The 21,204-nt window shown below is 40.6% G+C and overlaps 1 protein-coding gene across 9 annotated transcripts in view; it reads left to right on the top strand.

Annotated features, from left to right (window-relative positions):
• dclk2a (doublecortin-like kinase 2a) overlaps window positions 1-20,855 on the top strand; it is a 310,958-nt gene extending 290,103 nt beyond the window's left edge. For 2 of the 9 annotated variants that reach the window (XM_080192992.1, XM_080192983.1), the window contains 2 exons: window positions 18,541-18,656; window positions 19,121-20,855. In XM_080192992.1, the coding sequence (XP_080049118.1) occupies window positions 18,541-18,656; window positions 19,121-19,247 (243 nt within the window). In that variant the 3' untranslated portion in view covers window positions 19,248-20,855. Of the gene's footprint in view, window positions 1-4,557; window positions 4,618-6,425; window positions 6,633-10,626; window positions 15,328-18,540; window positions 18,657-19,120 lie in introns of those variants that run through there. The other 7 variants (XR_013887042.1, XM_080193025.1, XM_080193013.1 and 4 more) reach the window with 7 other exon arrangements.
• Window positions 20,856-21,204: the final 349 nt, after the last annotated feature.

Raw genomic sequence — 21,204 nt, 5'->3', positions numbered from 1 at the left:
TATGTAATTCACTTTGCTCTCCCTCTTCATTATCATAATTTTCCCCCCCATCCTCTTCCCATTTCGTCCTGTCCTCTTCCTCCTCTCTCCCAGCCTGCTTCCTCCCTCAAAGGGAGTGGATTGTAAAGTTGGACAAGGTTTCTTTAAAAACCATGAGAGTCTAATCTTGTCAGCTTTCCGCCAGACGGTTTCTGTTAAAATTACTTCAAGATTTCTGGAACAACAACAGGGAAATATATGGAGCTGTAACAGCCACAGGTGAGTGGGAGGTGGGCTGCACCTGGCTAGGAAACCATATTCCAAATACAGAGAGTTTAATGTATTCCACTGGAATTAAAAGAAGATTTTCATTTCGATATATCCATGTCCTTTTCCTCTGCATTGCTGGCCGTATATGAAACAACTGCATGTTGGATTTTTTTTTAAAATCTGTTTAATTCTGGGCTCACCACCACTATACAGTGATATATTGCCCTGGGGGGATGGAAATGTGATACACTTTCCTACCATTGCAATGGGTTTTTAAAAGTACACAAAATAACAGGTAACATTTTGACTTTGTGCTATCGGTAACGCAACTGGCCCGTTGACAATGTGAAATTAGGCCTATTCTGTGCGATGTTTTTGGACAGGTAAGATTTCGCACTAGCAAGACAATACTGGGAATGGCTTCTATCAGAAAATATATCCCAACATCACCCCACTACAATTTGTCTTCTATCCGTTGATCACAGAATTAATGGGTGGTGGTTACAGGGAAGGCTCTGTTGTGCATTGTTCCAGCCTCCTTGTTGAAGGTTAAATGGAGCCCCCCCCCCCGACCATGTGGCAGCTAGCCTCCTCCATACTGAGGCAGATTGTAAACAACTCCCCCAGACCCACAATCATCAAAGATAGATATTTGCACTTGTCTAATTCTGACCTCTTGAATTTTCTTGATTTGAATCTTTCCACCAAGGCTCCTGAACTCTGAAATTCCTGTCCTTATCTACCCTCCTAGGTAGGAGTTGTTTCCTTCCTTTTAAGGCATTCCTTACATCCTATTTATTTTGTCCAAGCTTTGGTCATCTGACCTAACATCTCCTTACATGACTCAGTATCAAACTTTTTTATAATGTGAAGCGCAATGAAATGTTTCATTACATTAAAGGTGGGGGCTATATAAATAAAAGTTGTTGTACTTTTCATCCTATTTTCAGAGAAAGATACATAAACCCTTCAAACTGGAGACAACCTAGAGGTCAGGTGCAGAAAAGGCTGCTTCAATGTGGAACAATCACACTGAACTAAAATTAAAACCAAAAATACAAGAAATAAGGAGATTGACCATCTTCTGAAAAGAGAAATAAAGAGGTTAACATTGAACCATCCTCTCATGAAAGCAGAAGTGCATCTAAAAATTAACCCATCTTCTCTCTTTTCAGTTACCAATCAGCATGCTGTATTTCTCCAGTATTTTCAGTTAATATATATTTTTAAAATCTCTTTTTAAAGCTATTTTTGCTCTTGTGTTATACTGATGCAGATGAAGAATATGAGGGAATTGGCTGATTTACGAATTCAGTTTCAACATCCAGCACTCTGTGGTAGATTGTATCACCACCACTTGTAGAACAAAGCTCCCACAATTCTGCTCCAAACGTGCAGCCCTTCCTTTAATGTTTTACTGATGCCTACAGTAGATCACTCAACTTGGATGTTATCTAAACTGTAACCAGCTCCTATAAACCAACCCACTCCAATAATTCTTTACCAATATGATTGGATTGGGCAGAACCAGTTACAGGGCATTGCTGCAGCTGTTACTCCAGACATTCCTGTTGGTACAGTGACGAGCTGCTTGCTAACACATTTATAGATGGCAAATGGCAGCTTAACCCCCTAGGATGGTGGATAATGGTGGAAGAACTTGTCCCAGGCAGGGGTACTGGCTGTAGGTCTCGTCCCATTTTTCCTTGACCCTCAGACTTAGCTGCAGGCTGATTTGTGTGTCCAAAAGTAGGAGGATCCAGATCACAGGTTGCTTCAAGATACCTGCAGTTCACTGTCATAATTCTGATTCGCCAGTTAGGTAAATAGCAACTGCGATATTTATTTACATATAACTATAATACAGAGGCTTGCAGCTTCATGTGTCAGCTCCTGAGACAGCTCTGGAACAGAAACCTAATCTCACCAGGATAATTTCCCCACCTGCTCCCTGACTGGTTCCCCAGATCGAGACCCTTACTTTGCAGATTGTTTCTTTGAGATACTATCACCACACTCACCAAATTTATTTTAATGAGGCTTGCAGGCAAATTTAGGACAACATTCAGGCCTTTCAGTTAGTTGTCCGGCACCAGGCCCACTATCAGAGTGGATCAGAAAATGATGGCCGGCATCACTGATATTTCATCCCTTGATCCTTTCAGGAACCTGGCATACATTTCATTCAGATCTGGTGACACATCTACTTCAATGATGCTAAAATATTTTCTCTTTTAGTCTTTCATTGCCTCTATTTCCTTTCCCCTTGTTCCTTATGTATGTTATTCTATTTTGCTTACCAATTTTTAAAATCCTCTCGTTGTTCTCCTAATTTCATTTTTAATATCACCCCTGCCTTTTCATTATCCCCATCAGCTTTTGACAGATTCAGTATTTTTCTTTTTTTGCCTTTTTCTAATCTCGTGCACTTTGATAATCAGGGGCCTCCAGGTTTGGATGATCTACTCTTTACCTGTGCGAGAACATGTTTGCTCGAAACCCTCATTCTCTCCTACTCAAATGCGTCCTAATGTTCTGATTTAAGTAGCTCTTTCCAGACCATTTTTGACAATTCACATCTCAGTTTAGCAAAAATTAACTTTCCTTTAAAATTAGCTTGAACAGCCTGATAACGAGTAAACGTGGGCCCATATTGCAAAATCTTACACAGTTTGATCCTAATGAGCACCAAGCATTATTCATTAAGAAGGGCTAATGTTTGGATATTAGAATCTGGCAGTACAGTACAGCTGATTATCTTTTGAGGGTGGATTTGAAGGAAACCTGTTGATGGAGGGCAGAGGACGTTTTTTTCTCATCCTTCTCCTTACTGAACCGACCAGGTTTTACTGAGGGATTGAGGGCTGGATTTGCTACAGGCTTTGAGATCCCAAGCCCAGACTTGCCAGTAACAATTCCTGCTCAGCAATCTTCCAGGAGACAGCCTCCAAAGTGGCCACCTCTGTGAGTCAGGGGCAGGATCTCAATGCTGGCAGCTCTGGAACCTTATTAACCCCATCGACAGGGATAGGCAGGAATCTGTAAGGATGCCTCAAAGTGATTATTCTCAGAAAGGTATACATGAAAGTTAAAAGTTGTAAGCACTGAAGCTGTTAGAAACTCCTCTCAAGGAATTGTTTGGGCTGCACATGCAAGCTATCACGTCTGCAGACCATTCCTTGGGGGATGGAGCCTCTGCTTGCTGGAGGAAGGCCATCTCCATTCAATTGGCAGCCTCCACTTTCAGTAAGTTGGTTACTCCACAGAGTGCTGGCAATGCAACAAAATCACCTTAACCACTGTAACCAGCTATCTACCCCTGCAGAGCGGGCATCTGCTCCAACTCCCAGACTGTGCCCCAGACAGGTCCTCAGCAGAGTGACTGCATGGAAGAGCTGTCCCAAGTGCTTCCCCCTCGCTCCCCCACTCCAAACCTGTCACCATGAGGCTGAATCAGTTCAGCACTTGGAGCCCAAAATGTGATCGTATTGCACTCAACAAAAGCTTATGTTTGTATAGTGTCTCCTCATGTACAGATTGGAATCTTAGAGCATGTCATTCAGTGGAAGGTTACAAGTCAATTTTAGATGAAAAGTCAGAGATGGTTGAAAGCAAAATTGTAAAAGAAAGGTTTGTGACAGCTTTAGAATGCAGGGAAGGATATTGAAAAGTGGCAGGATTTGAGAAGGGAGTTCCAGAATCCATAGATAGGTGAAGGTCTGACAAGACTGGAAAAATACAGAATAACTCTGTGTCAGAGAAGTAAAGGGTAGATGAATGCCATCCAGCTCACAACACTCATTTCTCAGCTGAATAACTCAACAATTTATCAGAAAGTATTAGCGAAGAGGAAAAGTTGTGTTCCCTCCAACCCCTCATCATTTAACAAATTGCACAGCTTATTCTATAGGCAAACACGTTGGAATAAAATTTCCACAAATTTTTTTTCCCTGTCTCCCATACTTATGCACTCCAGTGCAAGGTCATCAGAAACCCCTCTTAAATACCATGAAACAATTGTTCTTCCAACCAATTGGGCAAAGTTACAAAGAAAGGTCAGGAAAGTTATTGTTGAAATTCCAGGCAATAGAATCTAGGGATCAGAGTAAATATTTGCTCAGTGTGTTGGGAGTGGGAGCATCAAAGTCAGTTCAATGAGGGAGAGACAAAAGGAATGCTTTTGGTTAACTGATAGAATGGAGCATCATTTTTTTTAAACAATATTTTTGAAGTTGCTATTTTTGCAAGAGTACCATGTATCACTGTTTTTAAAAAGACAGGCGTCAGCCCTTTTTTTTGATTATCTAGATGCAGCAAGAAGTACAGTGCAATGATTAATATCCTTTATGGACACTAGAAGATTTTAAGGTAGGTCTGATCTGGGAATTGATGGAGTTTAGAAGGGTTAATGATGTTTTTCTGTCAGGTGCTGCATCAGCAGGGAATCAAGAGGTTGAAGATGTGGATAAATGATGGCATAAATATATTGTTTTTTAATGTTGTTTTGAAATCCACTGCAGTACTATTGTACTGATTCATTTTAGGCCTTTGTCCCAGCAGTAAAATTGCAGAAGCAGCTACACATATTTTGATAATGTGTAACACATTGTCTAATGATAGAGTAATTATTCTAACCAAGGGACTCTACATTCAAGCATGAAATTAGTGGGCTGCAACTCGACAACAAGGTAAAAACCTGGAGAGACATGGTTGATCATGATAAAACTCTCTCCTCAGTGAGTCGTAGGGATGCATTGAAGACAGGAATGGAAATACCTTTCATATGATTAGAAAGAAAGAAATGTAAATGTGGTTCACCTGAATGGACTCTAAATTCAAAACATACTTGAAGTCACCATAACTCATATTCCTTGGTTATTTATCCATCAAGTTCTGGTTTCCCTGAATAGTTCAATATATTCAATATATTCATCACAATTTGTGCTCACATAATTGTTTCTAGCCATCTGAACTTGAGCCATTGTGTTGTAGTTTGTGATGGATTGGACCAAATACATTATTAAGGTTTGACTTGCCCCATTAGATTTTTAAACACTTCAGTAGGGTCTCCTCTGCAGCATCTATACCCCAGTGTTACCAGAGTATTTCAGCAGAGCTCTGGCGCCCAATAGGTGTCAATCTGGTTATGTCAATATGGTCTCCAGTTGTAAGATGCCTCCACTGTAGTGAGCAGAAGCAGACCCAGCCCTCCAGTGGATCCAGATCAAATCAAATTCACTGCTGCTTAGAATTTTGTTTTGAAACTCTTGGCTAGATACCCTAACATCTCTTTACTACCATCACATATAGTGCTTATAACAGGATTTAGATTGTAACCATTGTATCATTTAACCCCCTTCACAGAGACAACTTCCAAACACGTGTTTGACCATAGGTGCCAGGAGTGTAAAGACCAACCTCTCACCCTGTTCTCCCCACCCTACCTTTCCAGGTTTCAATCAATTTCACACCAGCATTGTAACTTCCACTTTGTTTAGTGACCTGTAGACTTGTGAAGGAGGTAGGACCAATGGTAGGAGGAGGATACAAGAAGTGAATGGGTAATATTGCTCATTTATTTTTGACCCTGTCTTTGTGCGCAGCAAGATACAATTACCTGCCTTCCAACACTTCACCCAAACGTTCAATCTTCATACGTAAGTCAAACTATTCAATCAAAAAGGGTGTCACAACTAAACCTAACACTGCAATGTGGTCAGTCAGCCCTCCCATACAAGCACTCCCAGCAGATGCTATTAAAAAGGCATCAGGAGAAAGTGGATAAATATCCATTCACCAGCAGTAAAGTCAGTGTCTAAAGAGTAACTTTCTTCATCTAGACTTGATTCTAAGCCAGAGTCTCTGTAGATTGGTTAAATATTGAGTTCACCACTGGAGGAGTTGTCACTAAGTTTCTCTAGAATGAAGTCTTGATGTCTAGTGGGTGAAGATCCTGAACGTTGTAGGAGATGATGCTCATATGGCATGAAATCAGTGCAACTTTGTAATGGACTGATTTACATATCTTCACCCTTTGAAACTGATATAATCAATGCAGCGTATATCAGTCCTCTTAGTTTATTTGAAAATAGGATAACCTTGTGTTCTCCCCCAGCTCCATTTGATGAAGCTTATGTGCTCCTTGACTTGGTTTCTTCTCCACTATCCCATTCCAGATCAGACCCAATTCTGGAAGAAGACCAAAGCCTGTTGCCACATGCCCTCCAAATCCTGGATTTTCCAATGCCCACCAAAGCCAGAATCATTACTAGCTTTCCACTTCACAGTAACCATATGCTAGGAGGACAACATGGGGGGCTCATTTTAAGTCTGTTTGTGTATCCACTGTGACCCTCTCCCACTTCAATTTAAGACTACAAAAATAATACTTCATCACTCACCTGATGAAGGAACAGTACTCCAAAAGCTCACAATATCAAATAAATCTGTTGGACTTTAACCTGGTGTTGTGAGACTTCTTACTGTGCCCACTGCAGTCCAATGCTGGCATCTCCACATCATTACAAAAATGATAGTAGGCCTTGGCTAGCAACAGTTTTGTCCCTGAATAGATAGAGTCTCATAGAATCCACCTCTCCCTATAGCCCCCCTTCTGCTGAAGACCATGGTCAACCAAGCCACTTTGCTGCCAGAAATCGTGTGAATGCATAATGACCACCACCTATGGGGAAGATGTTACTAGAAAATCCTGCCCCATTTGTTGCTTTCCTTCCCAATGGTAGAGCTGAAATCAGGAACCTTGGCCTCCGCTGGGAACAGCGATTCAACATCCCATCAAGATTAGGGTGCTAGGGGAGGGGGGGGAGGGGTAATGCCCCTGATTTCAGGCTGTAACTTCAGCAGTAACCTTGGAGAGACAGAATTTTGGCGTTCCGAAAGCTAGTGACGTTTACTACCAAATAATCCTGTTGGACTTTAACCTGGTGTTGTGAGATTTCTTATTGTGTTTGCCCCAGTCCAACACCGGCATCTTCACATCAGGAGATTGGAACCCAGGGAAATTCCAGACATTTGTGTTTTTGGATAAATTGGTCACTGTCAGTTGTCCTGTAAGACCATAAGGCATCGGAGCAGAAGTAAGCCATTTCGTCCATCGAGTCTGTTCCACCATTAAATGAGACTATGACTGATCTGATGTGATAATGCTGAACTGCACTCTCCCACTTTATCCCCGGGAGTGGCAAGGTGGCACAGCACCAGGGACCCAGGTTCAATTCTGGTCTCAGGCCACTGTCTATGTGGAGTTTGCACATTCTCTCCATTTCTACATGGGTTTCCTCTGAATGCTCCGGTTTCCTTCCACAGTCCAAAGGTGTGCAGGTTAGGTTGATTGGCCCTGCTAAATTGACCCTTCAGGTCAGGGAATTAGTGGAGTAAATATGTGGGGTTACGAGGATAGAGCCTGGGTGAGATTGTGGTTGGTGCAGATTCAATGGGCCGAATGGCCTCCTTCTGCACTGTGGGGATTCTATGAACCCTTGATTCCCTTACTGATTAAAAAACTGTCTATCGTGAATGTATTTACACCCCAGCCTCTACAGCCCTTTACAGTAAAGAATCTACAGATTCACTAATCTCAGAAAAGAAATTCCTTCTAATCTGTTTTAAATTACAATTATTCCTTACTCTGAGATTATACTCTCTGGTCCCAGACTCTCCCACAAGGAGAAACAACTTCTCAGTATCTACCCTGTTAACTCCACTGAGCATCCTATATATCTCAATAAGGTCACCTGACTCAGTAAAATCACCTCTCATTCTTTGAAACTCCAATGAGTATCGGTCCAACCTACTCAACTGGTCCTCGTAAGAAAATCCCTCCATATCCTGGATCAACCTCGTGAACCTTCTCTGGACCGCCTGCAATACCAGTACATATTTCCTTAGGTAAGGAGACCAAAACAGTTCACAATATTCCAGATGCAGTCTTGCTAATGTCATGTATAGTTTGAGCAAGACTTCCCTACTTTTGTACTCTATTCCCTTTGAAATAAAGACCAACATTCCATTTGCCCTCCCTATTCCCTTCTGAACTTACATGCTAATTTTCTGTGATTTATACACAAGGATCTCCAAATCCCTCTGCTTTGTAGCTTTCTGCAGTCTTTCTCCATTTAGATAATATTCAGCTCCTTTATTCTTCCTACTAAAGTACATAACTTCGCATTTTCCTTTATTGGATTCTATTTACCACATTTTTGTCCATTCAGTTAACCTGCCTGTATCCCTCCATAGATTATTTGTGTCATCCTCACTACTTGCTTTCCTACCTACTTTTCTGTCATCTGCAAACTTGGAAAAAGTACATTCATGTCCACTAGTTAAATGTTGCCGCCCTGGAAATGCCCCTTTTATCCCAACTGTCTGTCCTCTCTTAGCCATTCCTCTGTCTATGTTACTATACCATCTCAACACAATGGGCTCTTATTTTAAGTATCCTTTTGTGCAATACCTTGTCAAATGCCTTTTGGAAATCTATGTGTATTGCATCTACTGGTTCCCCTTTATCCTGTTTATTGCCACTTCAAAAAATTTCTAATCAATTTTCCATGCATGATTTCCCTTTCATGAAGCCAGACTAACTCAGCTTCATATAATTATGCATTTCTGGGACAGCACGGTGGCACAGTGGTTAACACTGTTGCCTCTCAGCCCCAGGGTCCTGGACTCAATTCCGGCCTTGAGTGATTGTCTGTGTGGAGTTTGGTCATTCTCCCTGTGTCAGAATGGGTTATCTCCAGGTGCTCCGGTTTCCTCCCACAGTCCAAAGATGTAGGGAATAGGTTGATTGGCTATGCTAAATTAACCCTTAGTGGCGTGGTGATTAGCAGGATAAATACTGGGGTTTCAGGGATAAGGCCTGGGTGGGATTGTTCGATGAGCCAACTGGCCTCCTTGTGTACTTTAGGGATTAAAGTTTTTAAAGTTTTGTTTTAAAGTTTATCAGTCGCAAGTAAGGCTTACATTAACGCTGCAATGCAGTTACTGTGAAATTCCCCCAGTCACCACAATCCAGTGCATGTTCGGGTCAATGCACCTAACCAGCACATCTTTCAGACTTTGGGAGGAAACCGGAGCACCCGGAGGAAACCAATGCAGACACAGGGAGAATGTGCAAACTCCACACAGACAGTGACCGAAGCTGGGAATCGAACCCGAGTCTCTGGCACTGTGAAGCAGCAGTGCTAACCCCTGTGCTACCATGCCAGAGTCTATGATTCTATTCAATGATCCTAAATACTCTTCTGTTACATTCTTTATATTAGACTCTAATATTTTCCCAATGACAGATGTTCAGTTAACTGTCCTTTAGTTACCTGTTATCATTTTTAATAAGGATGTAACATTGGTAGATTTCTAATTCTCTGGGACTTTTCCAGAATTTGAGGATTACTATCAGCACATTCGCTATCTCTGTAGCTACTTCCATTAATATCCTAGGATGCAGCCCATCAGATCCAGGGGGCTTAGCAGCCTTTAACCCTACTAGTTTCCCTTGTACATTTTCTCGAGTGGTGGTTATTGTATTTATTTCCTCCCACCTTCCTTCTTTTCCACTTAATTATTTAGCATTTTTGGAATGTTATCAGTGTCTGCAGTTTTGAAGACTGATGCAAAGTGCCAGTGGTCCTGTACACCAAAGTGCCAGTGCACTTCAAGAAGAATTGCCTCAGTCAATCTGTAAGAAGTGTCTCAAAGTGAAAAGAAACTCTGGACATCATTCTAGATAGATATAATAGTGGGATAAGGACTTTTGTATTAGGGAAGTGGATACAGTTTGGATAGGGGAGAGGCCTGAGTACATTTTTATGTGGGAAGAATCAGAGTAACATCACTTGGATGAACTGTCAATATCCTGGCAGAATCACTAGTATCAAGAGAGGAGAAACTGTAAAAGCAGAATAAGTATGAGTAGTTGATTCCTCAAACTCTCAAATCAGCCCTGTGTTTGCTCGAAACATTAACAGGCAAAACTATCATCTGCTGTACCATTTTGTGATCATGTAACACAGACTGAGGAATTACAGTCTGTTTTTCCTCCGAGGAAGTAGGTTAAGCCACTGACAAAACAGCTCAATGATGACAGGAAAACTATGGGTTTTTCAACTGCCACCATCTGGTGATAATCTTGAGTTTATGCCACTTGTTGTTTGTATTAAACAGAGCTCCGTTATATAGACTAAAGGAGTATGACTATGCTTTACATTTTTGTACATTGTTAGAGTATGAGCACATTCTCCATTTGAATTGGAGACTGCCCAGACTTGGATTTGATTGGAGTGCTAACCAGCATTTACTTCTGAAAATGGCCTTGATGTTTGTTTTGTTTTTGTATGTTTCATTTTTTTTTGACAGTTTGAAGTATAAGAGGGAGAGGGTGAGCTCCAATCCTCATACTGAGACACTGGATAAACCTGGAACAAGCCAATGGTGTAGAACACAGTGCCCTAACAGGGGAACCCTTCACTAACTCTCGGCCGGTCCAAATTTGCATGGCCTGTTGCCTTGTGCCTGTCAGCTCTTTGCTAAGCTTTCCCAGCTCACACAAGGCAGAACTTTTCATGGTGTGGATTCAGGCTGATGCTGCTGTTAATGGGAGAGCACATTCCTTTCTTTTCTGTTGCTTGTACTGGATTAATTTCACCTCAGACTCACTCAAGAATCAAAAATTTCTGGACTGCTGATTATTTGACAGGAACTTCAGAAAAATCTACTGCTTAATAGACCTCATGCGAACTCTTTGATTTGAAAGGCCAAAATCATACTTCACAAGTGTACGTGGACAAGAATTGGTTTTAAAATAAGCACTGATATTAAACATTCTTCAGAAATAATAGAAGAAACCAAGAACTTCCAAAAAAGGAAGACAACCTGAAATTATTTCAAGTGGGCAGAATGGTCTTTGAGTGCCATCTGGTGTTAGCAAGGTGAATTGCAACAGATGCTCTGTCAAAAGCTTTGCTAAAAATTCTTCACTTTGCTCTCCACTAAATCTATGACCCTTTTTTCATAAATGTTTAATTTAGCCCTGATTGTTAGAGTGCTTTTTGCATTATGTATTATGTTCATGTGAATGCTTGGTTCTCTAGGATATGAGTATGTGATCAAAGTGTTTTTTTTTAATTACAGAATTATCTGTTAGCTAGCAAAAACAATTCTACTCTACCCTTATTAAAGCACAGTTCTTGGGAGCCAAGTATTTTGCATGTTGCAACAAGGTACAAGCTGTAATAATTGTCTATATTACAGCTATACAACAGAGTCTGATATTTGGTGGTGATTGGGGGACGGGGGGGCTACTTCGTGCCGTATCAATTTAAATGTTTTAAACTGCTTCCTGTTTCCTTAAGCAAACTTTCTGATAAAAGAGCTGTGCGAATAATTGGCATGATGTAATTACAAAAATTAGCAGATGACAGGAATTAGGCAAACTCCCATTCCAGTGTCATCACCAGCAGTAGAACTGTGTTAAGGGTTCAGTCAAGTGGTTGAATTGGGATCTATGATTGACAGGCAGCAATATTTCTAGTACTGTCTTCACAGTGGGATCAAAGAATGGATTTGCAAAAACCATTTGCAGCCACGTTTGTGGTGTTTCCTTTAAGATCTACAAATATAAATGTGTCTGAAACGTGATTAGTCTCTCTGTGCTTCTTCCCACCTACCTCTGGCCCATACCTGCATTGCTTCTCTCTGTTTAGATGCAAGCCAGTGGCACATACTAATTGCATCAGCACTGCTCATGTTTCTGCTAGACGCACACTGCTTCTCCTTTTAAAAGCAATTGCAAATGTAGGGGAAAAGAAGAAACAGTTTGTTTGGAGTTTCTCTTATTTGCTCTGCATGCTTCCCCATCAAGTCAATTTAACACATTTTGCCAATTTTTTTTGACAAAGTCGGTGAACAGTATTTTATATTTTTGTTTTGGCAATGTGTGATGGAACGACATTGTGCAAGGTGGTGTGTCTTATTTAGAAATCAAACCAACCCAAGATTCAGGCCAGCATGAAATCAAGTGCAGTGTGACAATCATTTAAGGTGTTCTTTTGTACTGTTAGCTTTGTAGATTCTTACTAGCTTTGTAGATTTTAAAAAGTGTTTCCTATGACATGGAACGTTTAATGGATTTAGGCTAAAAATAATGGAGCAAAGTTTTTAAAGAGACATCTTATTCCAGAAACACCTGGCAATCCTTTTTGGTTCATTTATAGAGACAGAATACAAGGACATGTTCCATCAAAGTGCATCATTTGCATGTGATATTGTTATGGTGAAAATGATGCGTGCATTCTACAAGTTGCAATCCACATTATAAGGAAATATTATTGAATACTTCTTCATGGAAATGTACCCCTTGGGCAATCATGCAAAATGTTAGCATAAATGAAACGAGAAACTGTGATCCAACCTATAGTTATAATGAATGTTAGATTCTTATAATAACGTTATGAGGTGAAATGATTTGTAGCTGCACTTTCAATGTATGATCATACACTAGGAATTAATTTTGTTGCTACCTGAAGCAATAATAATTCCACATACAAAGATCCATGGAAAGCTGTGTGAAAAATGAACACTTTATTTTGAATGTTGAAGTACCTTAGCCTTTCAGCTTGGAATATTAGTTCTAGCATGCCCCTCCACCCACTCGCTAACTTGCTCACTCGCTGCAAACAATGGATAACCAGGAAAAATGACTCCTTCAGAGAGAGTTTATATGGAGCCAATTAGTGTTGTTTATACAAATGTTCAAGGTGGTTGTTAGGAGTTATATCCCTTCTGCAGTTAATGTGATCACACCCTTACAGAACCATGTGCCAGTCAAACAAATCAAACTTTTCTCTTTCTGAAATGCTTGAAAATTCTGCTTTGAACAGAGAAAATTACAGCACAGAAACAGGCCTTTCGGCCTTCCAAGCCTGCATCGACCAAACTGCCTGACTTAACTGAAACTTCCTATCATTCTGGGGACCATATCCCTCTATTCCCATCCTATTCATGCATTTGTCAAGACGCCCCTTAAAAGCCACTACCGTATCTGCTTCCACTACCACCCCAGCAACAAGTTCCAGGCACCCACTACTCTCTGTATAAAAAATCTGCCTCATACATTTCTCTTAAACCTTGCCCCTCAATCTTAAACCTATGCCCCCTAGTAATTGACTCTTCCATCCTGGGAAAAAGCTTCTGACTATCCACTCTGTCCATGCCCCTCATCATTTTGTATGCTTCTATTAGGTCTCCCCGCAACCTCCCTCGCTCAAGTCAGAGCAAACCAAGTTTCTCCAACCTCTCCTCATAGTTAATGTCCTCATACCAGGCAACATCCTGGTAAATCTTTTCTGTACCCTCTGCAAAGCCTCCACATCCTTCTGGTCATGTGGTGACCAGAATTGAACACTATATTCCAAGTGCAGCCTAACTAAGGTTCTGTAAAGCTGCAACATGACTTGCCAATTTTTAAACTCAATGTCCCAGCCGATGAAGGCAAGCATGCCAGGTCTATATCCTGCTGTATCCTCTAATGGACCTCATCACTATCCGCAAATCCGCCAACCTTTGCGTCGTCCGCAAACTTACTAATCAATCCAGTTATGTTTTTCTCCAAACCTTCTCCACCTGCATTGCCACTTTCAGTGACCTGTATACCTGTACACCCAGATCCCTTTGCCTATCAATACTCTTATGCGGTCTGTCATTTGCTGTATATTTCCTATCTGTATTAGACCTTCCAAAATGCGTTACCTCACATTTGTCCAGATTAAACTCCATCTGCCATCTTCCGCCCAAGTCTCCAACTGGTCTATATCCTGCTGTATCCTCTGATGGTTCTCATCACTATCCGCAAATCCGCCAACCTTTGTGTCGTCAGCAAACTTATTAATCCAGTTATGTTTTTCCTCCAAATCATTTCTATATATTACAAACAGCAAAGGTCCCAGCACTGATCTCTGAGGAACGCCACTTGTCACAGCCCTCCATTCAGAAACACACCTTTCCACTGCTACCCTCTATCTTCTTTGACTGAATCAGTTTTGTATTCACCTTGCTAGCTCACCTCTGATCCCATGTGATTTCATCTTCTGCACCAGTCTGCCATGAGAGACCTTGTCAAAGGCCTTACTGAAGTCCATGTAGACAACAAACACTGCCCTATCCCTTCAATCATCTTCGTCACTTCCTTGAAAAACTCAATCAAGTTCGTGAGACATGACCTCCCCTTCACAAAATCATGTTGCCTCTCACTAATATGTCCACTTATTTCCAAGTGGGAATAAATCCTGTCTCGAAGAATCCTCTCCAATAATTTCCCTACCACTGATTACAGACTTACCGGCCTGTAATTTACCTGGATTATTCTTGCTATCCTTCTTAAACAAAGGAAAAATATTGGCTCTTCTCCAATCCTCTGGGACCGCCCCTGTTGTCAGTGAAGATACAAAGGTTTCTCTCAAGGCCCCAGCAATTTCCTCCCTTGCCCCCCTCAGTATTTTGGGGTATATCCCAACAGGCTTTGGGGACTTGTCTATCTTAATGTTTCTTAAGAACCCCAATATTTCCCCCTTTTTGATCTCAACATGACTCAAACTATCTTCACATTCTTTCCCAGAGTCATCATCCACCAAGTATTTCTCTTTGGTGAATACTGATGCAAAGTACTCATTTAATACCTCGCCCATTTCCTCTGGTCTGGCCAATGCTTTCTCATGACCCTTTTTAGTCCTTCTTACTCCTTTATTAAGTTTCTTTCTACTTACTTCGTTAAAGTAAAATTTCTTAACAGCACAGTTTAAGTCTATATTTAAATGCAGAATCCTTTCAGTCTGCCACTGTGTCATTTTTTTCAGTCGAGGGTGAAATTAGAAAGACAGACTTACAAACAATGGATTTTCTTGAGAATGAAGATGGTTAACCTGCCATTATCAGTTAAAGGATCAGTAAGCTACTGATTAAGCCACTGGTGTTTCCATTCCATATTTATGGAATTAGGAGTTCAACTTCAGTGTCAATACTAACTTCAGGCAAAATCTTGTCAAATTATCTCAGAAATTCTCACCCCAGTCTGTCTCCACCACCCACCTGCCCACCGCCACCCGCCCCCCCCCCCAAAACCCTGACAGTCTTCAATGTCATGGAGATGGCTGTCCATGGTTCTGCTGTTAGAGATTCAGATCTCAGCATTAATCCCTGTATCCAATTTATTTGGCACAGAAAATCTATAATGCCTAGGTCCTTGAATTTCAGTATCTTCATTGCCCAAGAATTAAGATTCTTTGCAATCTCTGAAGGATAGAATATATGTGTTTTTCTAAGAATAAGAGAAAGTGAGGAGCATTTGCCAAGGTAAAGTTGGAAGAGAAGGAATGAACATTTTAGTCTTTGCATGAATCAAAATACGTTTGACCATTACCGCAGAATTGATTTTGGTCCTATGTCTGGATCCTGCAATTTTCCAGTGGAAGTCATTTCTGGCTTCCCATAATCATCAACATGTTCTATGTAATAACAACAAATATTACCTACAGGTTTAAATCTTCCAGCACTTGTTTTGCTTCCTCTATGTTGGACAGGTTGTTTCATATTCATGAGACCTGGCCTTAAGACCTGATCTTAAGAGCTATATAAACTGATGACTGTAAACTCCAAATCATCTATAATCTTAGGACACCCTGGCATTTTCGGAAGTAGTAACCTATTCGTTAAAGAACTCCAAAGTGAAGAATTACTACATCTTAAAAGATACTACAAAGTATTGGGTACACACCATTGCAGATTATCATGTATGTTTTTAACCACACATGGAGCCATAGCAAAGAATGGTGCCTATGAATCCAGAGTACAAAGCCTTGTCTGCATATATACGACCTGATTGAATTTCCTGAATGCAATAACAAGGATCTGGCAATAGCAACAGCTGCTTTTAACTTTGACATTACATATAGTTCATGTTCCAATTGATTCCCACTAATAATTTAGTGATGGACCCCATTCTTTGCTGGGTAATTAATGGGTTAATTTCGGCAAAACAATTGCTTGGAGTGATGGTACAGACCAGTCATGACAATCTAACCTTCAGCTTGTTAGTAACGACTCATAGTTCAGCAGAGCGCGAGTCATTTCAGCTTCAATTCAAGTCTCAAACTTCTTTATGTTGAAGGTATCACTGGTGTAAAGGCCATCAAAGGCATGTGGAATGGAAGGAATGAAAAATGTAGTCACTGTTTTCTAAGTGAATCTTTGTCCAAATACCAAAGCTCCCACTTACCTCCTGTCCAGACACAGGAGTACAGATTGAGTATCCTCTCTCCATAACTTTGAAAATCAAAATCGACACTTTTTTTGAACCTCAGCGACCTTTAGCATGGGAAGTCTATTTGTTTGTGGGTACTATTTACCTTGTGATTTTTGTGGTAAACATATCAAAAAGAAAGTTATTACAGGCAACTTGTATTTATTATTCAATGATAGATCTTACTACTCCAGCCATTTTATCCATTTTAGACTATAGCTAGCCTTGGCTTAAGTTATTGCGACATAAGTTTGCATGCAGTATCCAAAGACCAAAAGGATCTGAAATCCAAAATGCAATCAATTGGCCCCCAAGTTTTCGGATAAAGGATACTTTACCTGTATTAATCTGTCTTTCAGATGAGACATGAAAAGTGAAATACAAGTGCAATCTTTCTTTTGTGGACTAGTAAGCAGCTAAATAATTTAGTGCAAACATGCTGTTTGGACTCATTTTGTAAATAGTTTATTTTTGGTCATAATTACAAAACAAAATCTGCCCCACTTCCGTCCCATTATCAAAACTACTTTATTCCACTTATGCAACATTTACTCATTCCCTGCCTCCCTCCTAAAACTATTAGACATAGGAGCAGAGGGAGGCAATTTGCCCCATCGAATCTGTTCCACCATTCAGTGAGATCATGACTGATCTGATATGAGAATCCGCAACTCCACGTTCTCATCTTATCCCCATAACCCTTGATTTGTTTACTGATTGAAAATCTGTCTCAGCCTTGAACATATTTAACAATGCAGTTTCTATGGCCTGCTGTGTTAAAGAATTCCACAGATTCACTATCGTCTGAGAGAAGAAATTCCTCCTCATCTCTGTCTTAAATGGGTGGCCCCTCTGATCTTACCTTCTCCCACAAGGGGAAACAACCTCTCAGCATCTACCCCGTTAAGTCTCCTGAGAATCCTATATGTCTCAATAAAGTTGCTTCTCATTCTTCTAAACTCCAGTGAGTAGAGGCCCAACTTACTCAGCCTCTCCTCATAAGAAAATCCCCCCCACACCCAGATTCACTTAGTGAACCTTCTGTGGACTGCCTGTAACACCAGTATATCTTTCCTTAGATAAAGGGATCAAACTGTTCACAGTATTCCAGGTGTGGTCTAACAAGTGTTTTGAATAGTTTTAGCAAAACTTCCCTCATATACTCTTTCCTCTTTTAAATAAAGGCTAACGTTCCATTTGCCTTCCCTATTACCTGCTGAACTTGCATACTGGCTTTTTGTGATTTATGTACAAGAATCCCCAAATCTCCCCGTGCTGCAACCTTCTGCCGTCTTTCTCCATTTAGATAACATTCAGCTCCTTTATTCTTCCTACCAAAGTACATAACTTCAACATTTTCCTACACTGTATTCTTTCTATCAAGTTTTTGCCCACTCGCTTATCCTGGCTATATCCCTCTGTAAAGTCTGTGTCATCTCACCACTTGCCTCCCCACTTATTTTTGTGTCAGCGGCAAAACCTCATTCACTTGCCTTGCCATTAATATGTGTTGTGCCCTCAGCACTGAATCCAATGGCCCTCCACTAGTTACAGGTTGCCATCCTGAAAATGTCCTGTTATCCCAACTCGCTGTCTTTTACCCATTAGCCAATTCTCTATCCATGCTAATATACTACCCCCTACACCATGAGCTCTTATCAACTATCTCTAACAATTCTGTTATTACATCCTATGACAGATGTTAAGCTAACTGACCTGTAGTTAACTGTTTTTGTCTCCCTCCCTTCTACTGCTGGCAAGATTTTCATCAATGTAATTCAACAAAGCTTAATCTGCTATGCCCTCCTAACTAGCATCTCATATCCACTCAACAAATTGTAATTCCCTCAGTATGACTTGACCCATGTTCTTTTCCATACGAAGTTCTGCACTCCCATCACCCAGTTCTTCCCATGCCTCAGCAAGCCAATTCTCATAATCAAATCATTCCATAACTTCATCCCACCCTAATCCTGCAGTCTTTTCTAGGCTTAAGTCTTTGCATGAACACAAAACTCTTCTGCTCATTGTGCTTCACTCCACCATTGCTGGCCTTTTCAGTCACTACTGGCCGATTCGTGATTGGTGCAGATTGGTGAGTAATCATTTTCCTTCCTTGCTTTTATTTACTTCCGTGTCTGAAATATACAATAATGTGTGTATCACACTGTTGTTATTCAGTGTCAGATGTTTACATACCCATGAAGTGACAGTACTTCAGTGTAGGTTTGCCCAAGTGTCTTTATATGGCCAAAATCAATCCATTTAACTAATCAAATAGCTCTTTAGTGCATTACCAATCTATCATCTAAGATATATCAAACTGGTTTTATAATTTGCAACAAAGTCAAATAACATTGAATTCAGCGTATTACCCTTCCAAGTCATACCATTTATAATTTGGACATGTTTAAGGACTTTACAAGCTTACAGATACTTGTCTTTGGTGCTTCTCCTTCTTATTTGGCAGTTCCAGCATAATAAATTATATGTTAAGAGTATCAAACCATTCTATATTTTATATGCTCGTTTATTCTCTCTTTCCTTTTTATTTTCCAGCACACAGCTCTTGATAAAGAAAGTCAGATATTCAGTGGTAAGCCCCACCGAGATGTTGAAGGAGTTGGTACGGAGCAAACATCTCAGCCCTCCCCAGCCACAGATGCTTCAATGTCTGGGTGCATGACCTTTTCCCCTAAATCATCTGAGCCAGCCGTGTCTCCTGCATCCCATGTTTGAGCATACTCAGCAGACCTGATACAGCCACACCTCAAGGAGCTAAAAGTGTCCTGCTTTCTAGAAGCCTGGTATTCAAAAAATGTCTATTTAAAACATCTAAGATTCAAAGATGAACTACAGCCAAATCCATTTTAAACAAACTTGCTTGTAAAGTGTTGATTTTGTGTCAAAATATGTTCTGCCATCCTCCTGTAAGCTGAATTGTGTCCTGCAGTCTCAGGGTTCCTCATCAGCAGACATGAGTGAGATTGAGTACTGACTCTAGAAATGGATTTCGATGCTGTGTTACTGTACAGTATTCCATCAACACTTTCACTTTTCAAATCCTCATCCACTTCCATGGCAGAGCTCTCATTTGGCTGAGGTTAAGCATTATGCTATTCAGTAAATGGAGAATATCTTGTTGTGACCTGCCCAGTATTGGATAAAGAAACAAGATGCTTAGTCAGAAATAATTAGCATTTTTGTGTTGCAATTAAAAGTTTCCCTTTCTGTAATCTGGTTGTGAAAATTCTCCCTGCTGTGACTTCAGCAGGCGCCTGACAGATTTTCCGCTGACAGAATAACACTTTCTAAAGAGGACTCCAGCAATTTATTTGCTGAAATTACAGCAGGAGGTCCGGCACCAAATTTCAGGGCCATCAATTATCTGATTTAAACAGAGGCTAATGAGCACAGGGCTACTTTAAGTTGGTGTATTTCATTTCTGGTGGTGAAGTACGTTGTGTATACTACATTTCTGGTGGCTCCTGCTGAATTGATTTTTCTTAATAAGCGAGTTACTGACAGCACATCAATAGAGAACCCTGATTTTATGTTAGAAAATACGGTAATTAGTTTGGTTAATTTTACACTGAAACAAGTCCTCTGCTAAAGTATCTATTGACATACACAATTTCTCTGACTGATCAATAGCAACAAGCCCACATTCCAAGCCTCAACACACTAACACCTGATGAAGAACTTTAACTTATTCTGCAGAAGAGATAAAACAGCCAAGAGAAATCAGTATTTGAAAAATTGAACTATTTGCAAGACTTTGCACTCTGAAGGGATCCACATGTACCCCTACGGGGGTGGGTAGGTATGCCTCATCTCATTCAGTGCCAATCCCCCTTACAACAGAAGATCTGCTCTTAGCCTCAGGACTTGGAATTCTCCCCAGACACTCATTTATAAGAGGTGGAAACAGAGAGATCTGAGGTAACCATTTTCTTGGTGGATTCTGCAGGTACCATCCAAATGTCATTACAGGTAGCAAACTAGCTGGATTGCATGTGATTGCGAGGCAGAAGATAAAATGGAAACATCAGTGTGTATGGATAAATTCAAGCCTGTACTGATATATTAACCTATACTTTCCAAATGGTGTCAATTTCCATCCAGTGCTCTGAGCTGAATCGGTGAGGCATGCTACAATTCATTTCAACATCTTTAGGCTGGAGAAGAGAAAAATCAGAGTTCCTGCTTTCAATTGCTAGCCAGTCATCTCAGTTTAACATGTGTATGCAGCAATTGAGTAAAGTCAGGATCCTAATTAAATATCATGACTGAACTTTGAGTGTCAGCATTACTTTGTTCCATCTCCAGTCATTAAAAATTATCATTTGGGTGAGATATTAGCGAATGATGCCTTGCACGCGTGAAATTGTTTCCCAGCATGATACACTGTCTTCCAGAAAGCAGAATGAAAGGAATAGGGAAGCTAATTGAAGTATCTTATTAATGCAGAGTTGGCTTAGCCTGGTTTGCAGCATTTGGAAATGTGCAGATTCATGTAAACACATCCACAATTTCCTTGAGGGTTTTCCTGCTCCATCACCGTAACTTCAGTGGAAAACCCATTATGCCACAGTTAACACAATGGAGCAGGAGAAGTTGTGAGGAAATTTCTGATGACAAAT

The sequence above is a fragment of the Carcharhinus amblyrhynchos genome, chromosome 1, assembly GCF_965287045.1.
Source record: "Carcharhinus amblyrhynchos chromosome 1, sCarAmb.v2.hapA, whole genome shotgun sequence".
NCBI classification, from domain to species: domain Eukaryota; kingdom Metazoa; phylum Chordata; class Chondrichthyes; order Carcharhiniformes; family Carcharhinidae; genus Carcharhinus; species Carcharhinus amblyrhynchos.
This window is presented reverse-complemented; position numbering and strand designations above follow the sequence as displayed.